The following is a 3,965-nucleotide window of genomic DNA, read 5'->3' on the forward strand; positions in this document are numbered from 1 at the left end:
AGCACTTTGGGAGGCCAAGGCAGGCAGATCACAAGGTCAGGAGACCAGCCTGGCCAATATGGTGAAACCCTGTCTCAACTAAAAATACAAAAATTAGCCAGACATGGTGGCAGGCGCCTGTAGTCCCAGCTATTCAGGAAGCTGAGGCAGGAGAATCACTTGAACCTGGGAGGCAGAGGTTGCAGAGAGCTGAGATCTCGTCACCGCACTCCAGCCTGGGCGACAGAGCGAGACTCCATCTCAAAAAAAAAAAAAAAGTTTTTAAAGAGAAAATAACAGTCTATCAAGCAGAAAAATCCTGTACACACACACACATACACACGCTCATCTCACACATACACACACACACGCCAATCTGTCCACATCCTTTGCTTCCTCCCTTCTCTCTGGCACGGCAGAGCGCCTCATCTTGTCCATGCAAGCTATCACACCTGAGACTGTTCCCCCTAAAAAGAACTCATGTGCCACCCTTCCTTTGACCTTGCATCCATCTCCCCTGCTGTCCTCACAGCCCAGCCCCTAGGAAGGATGGGCTATATTCCCCTTCACCGTGCTGGATCAGTCACCCCTCTCTGAGACACCTGCCTTGCAGGGACACTCCCTCTCTCCTTTCTGTCTTCTCTCAAGTTCCTAGGACCCCATTTGCTTGTATCCAGTGATGGAGGGAGAGTTTCAGGCTCTGCACCTGCACAGCCTCCCGTCATGATCTCACCTGCTCCAGGGCTTCAGTTACCATCTATTGCTGACAATGCTCAAAGACACCTCTGAATTTTTTTCAGAGTATCAAGAATATGGCAGAAGAGGTAGACACAGGATATATGACATAGGCTTCAGAAGCAGTTTATAATTTTTAATATGATACGTACACTCAACCCCCTTCTGGGACAGTCCACTGGACCTCAGGCTCAGCAAGCCCCAAACTGAACTCATCAGCCCTTTGCCAGCCCTGCTCTTCCTCCCTTCCTCAGGATTCCAGCTTCAGGCAGAAACCTGGTAGTCATCCTCTTACTCCATGACCACCAATTGTCAATTATCCCCTTCTTTTGATTTCACCCTCTAAAACTCCCCCTTCTCCACCCCCACGGACACTCCCAGAGAGGTTCAAGCATTCATTCATTCAATAAGTGTTAGCTGAGCACCTACTCTGTGCCAGACACTGATCCCGATGCTCAAACACAACACATAAAAATCAGTGCCCTACAGAGCTTCCCTTCTAGCACTTGCAGTAATTTCGAAAGTGGCTCCATCTTTCTTTTTTTTTTTTTTTTTTTGAGGCGGAGTCTCGCTCTCCAAAAAAAAAAAAAAAAATTCCCTCAGTGATATTAGGTATATTTTTGCTTTCCTACTTTTATTTTTTCACTTTGAAGTACTTTGGAGGCAGGATGACGGACTAGATAGCTCTCATCCCTCGCTCGGCTAGGTCCCATTTTTCTTTTTTTTTTTTTTTTTTTTTTTTGAGACGTGGTCTCGATCTCCTGACCTTGTGATCCGCCCGCCTCGGCCTCCCAAAGTGCTGGGATTACAGGCTTGAGCCACCGCGCCCGGCCTAGGTCCCATTTTTCTAAAGTATTACATGAAGGAAGCGAATTTCAAGGACTTCTAAATGAGTCTTTGGGTGAAATACTCCGTTCTAGCAACTTCAAGCCGTTTTGGACTCAGTAACGCCGCACTATTTCGCAACTGCGCATGCGTGCTTGGAAAGCGGCAGCGCGCTAGATGTGTACGTATCGAGGAAGAGGCGGGTCATTATCTTTAGCGGACCAATGAAAAACCTCCAGATTATCCTTTTTCTATTGGCCGGCCGGGGCCAGTTAGAAATCAACCGTCTATTAGCTGGCGTGTAGCGCCAGGGCACTGTGACGTAATGTGAGGGGTCGCCCCGCAGGGCTGAGCTGGACCAATGAGGAAAGGCAAGGGGTCGATTTGCCTGTTCTCACGCCCCACCCTCAGACCTAGCCGGAGCAAAGTTTCGCTTATAGAAGGGAGAGGAGCGAACATGGCAGCGCGTTGGTGGGTTTGTTGTGTCTCTGTGACCATGGCGGTGGCGCTACTCATCGTTTACGACGTTCCCTCGGCCTCTGCCCAAAGAAAGAAGGAGGTGAGGACGCGGTTTCCATCGACATGGACTCTTCCCAATGACTGGGGCTTGAGAGGGTCTGTTCGCCTCTTCCCAACCCCCTTTCCCTGCCGCTTCTATGCCTGATGGCTTCAATTCCGCAGTTTTCGGAGTTGTGGAATTCGTGAGAGAAGGAACTGTAACTCTTCGTCTTCTGGGGATGTAGAGTCTGAGAGTGGGGTAGGGTAGGTGACAGCCCGACTTCTATAGGCTTGTGAATCTGCATAGCTATGAGTTTTGACACTTTTGAGTGTGGGCCCCATCAGGTGTTGGGGCTGGGGAGTTCGACTTAGATCCCGGGAGTAGAATATCTGAGACTCTTTACAGTTGGCAGATGTAACTCCCTGAATGATGTATAAGAGTTCTCTATTTTGTAGCATTTTCATTTCAGGAGTGTGAGAGTTAGACCGAAGAGTGAAATTATGCCAGGTTTATTATTTTGTCCAAATAATTGTTTTAAGACAATTTACCAGATTGAAAGCTCCTAACCATTTTCAATCATTCCACAAATGTAAGCATGCTAGGCAATGTTCTAGGCGCTTGGTATACATAAATGAACAAAACTAAGATCTTGTGGAATTTATAGGCTTTGGGAAGTGGAGGAGATACAGTATTCTCACCATTAAGCAATTCAAGTAGAGGAATTTTAACAGTGTGTTTTCAAACGTTCGTGATTTGGAGTCATATACTCTTAGAACTTTAAGACTACTAGCAATTATTTATACCCTCTAATTTTATAGATGAGAAAAATAGAGTCTTAAATTTAGAAAATGAATAAGGACTCAAACCCTACGTCAGTCATTCTAACGCTATTTCCTGTACATTCTGTGCTTCCTCTGTTACAGAAGAACTGTACACATACTTTAAAAATACCAGTTAAGCACTTCAGATGCTTGTTCTACTTGAACTGAATTAAGAAAGAAAGCTATCTTCTCTATGTTTCTAAGTATTCAAACTATTACATAAGAAGAAGAACTAAGCTAGGAAATTAAACTTAATGAGTTGCTTATTAGATTGGCAAGGAGTACAATAAAAATATACAATTGTCAAAAATATCGTGAAGTGAGCAGGCTCAGACACTGAAACTAGAAATTGATGTCCTTTGGGAGGATCCTAAGCTATTATGTGGAAAACAAGATGCAGAGCAATACATAATTTTATGTCTTAGAAATTTTTTATGCTGAAAATAACAGCATCCCCTATATATAAGTATATGTGTATGTATAGAGAAATCTCTGTAAGGATACATGACAGTACCTTAACAGTGGTTATCTCTGGGCAGTTGGGACTGTCGATGAGCGGAACGTTTTCACATTTTACTTTACATGCTGGTATTACCTGATTTTCCACAGTGACCTTTTTTTTTTTTTTTTTTTTTTTTTTTTTTTTTTTTTTTTTTTTTTTTGAGACAGGGTCTCGCTCTGTTGCCCAGGCTGAAGTTCAGTGGCGGGATCATGGCTCACTGCAGCCTCGACTTCCTGGGCTCTCTAGTGATCCTCTCACCTCCACCTCCCAAATATCTGGGACTACCAGCATGTGCCACAATATCCCCGGCTACTTTTTTATCTTTTCGTAGAGACGGAGTCTCTCTGTGTTGCCAGGCTAGTCTCGAACTCCTGGGCTCAAGTGTTGCTTCCTCCTTGGTCTCCCAAAGTGTTGGAATTACAAGTGTGAGCCACTGTGCCTAGTGCACTTGTTCTTTTTAATTAAAAAGTGAAGGCTTGGTCGGGCGCGGTGGCTCACGCTGTAATCCCAGTACTTTGGGAGGCGGAGACGGGCGGATCACGAGGTCAGGAGATCGAGACCATCCTGGCTAATGCGGTGAAACCCCGTCTCTACTAAAAATACA

At 45.2% G+C, this 3,965-nt stretch overlaps 1 protein-coding gene across 1 annotated transcript in view; it reads left to right on the forward strand.

Moving 5' to 3' along the window:
• The first annotated feature begins 1,813 nt into the window (after positions 1-1,813).
• MAGT1 (magnesium transporter 1) overlaps positions 1,814-3,965 on the forward strand; it is a 62,846-nt gene continuing 60,694 nt past the window's right edge. The window contains exon 1 of the mRNA XM_011947438.1: positions 1,814-2,098. Within this exon, the coding sequence (XP_011802828.1) occupies positions 1,901-2,098 (198 nt within the window). The 5' untranslated portion in view covers positions 1,814-1,900. The remainder of the gene's footprint in view (positions 2,099-3,965) is intronic.

This window comes from Colobus angolensis, unplaced genomic scaffold (genome assembly GCF_000951035.1).
Source record: "Colobus angolensis palliatus isolate OR3802 unplaced genomic scaffold, Cang.pa_1.0 Scaffold265, whole genome shotgun sequence".
Taxonomy (NCBI): domain Eukaryota; kingdom Metazoa; phylum Chordata; class Mammalia; order Primates; family Cercopithecidae; genus Colobus; species Colobus angolensis.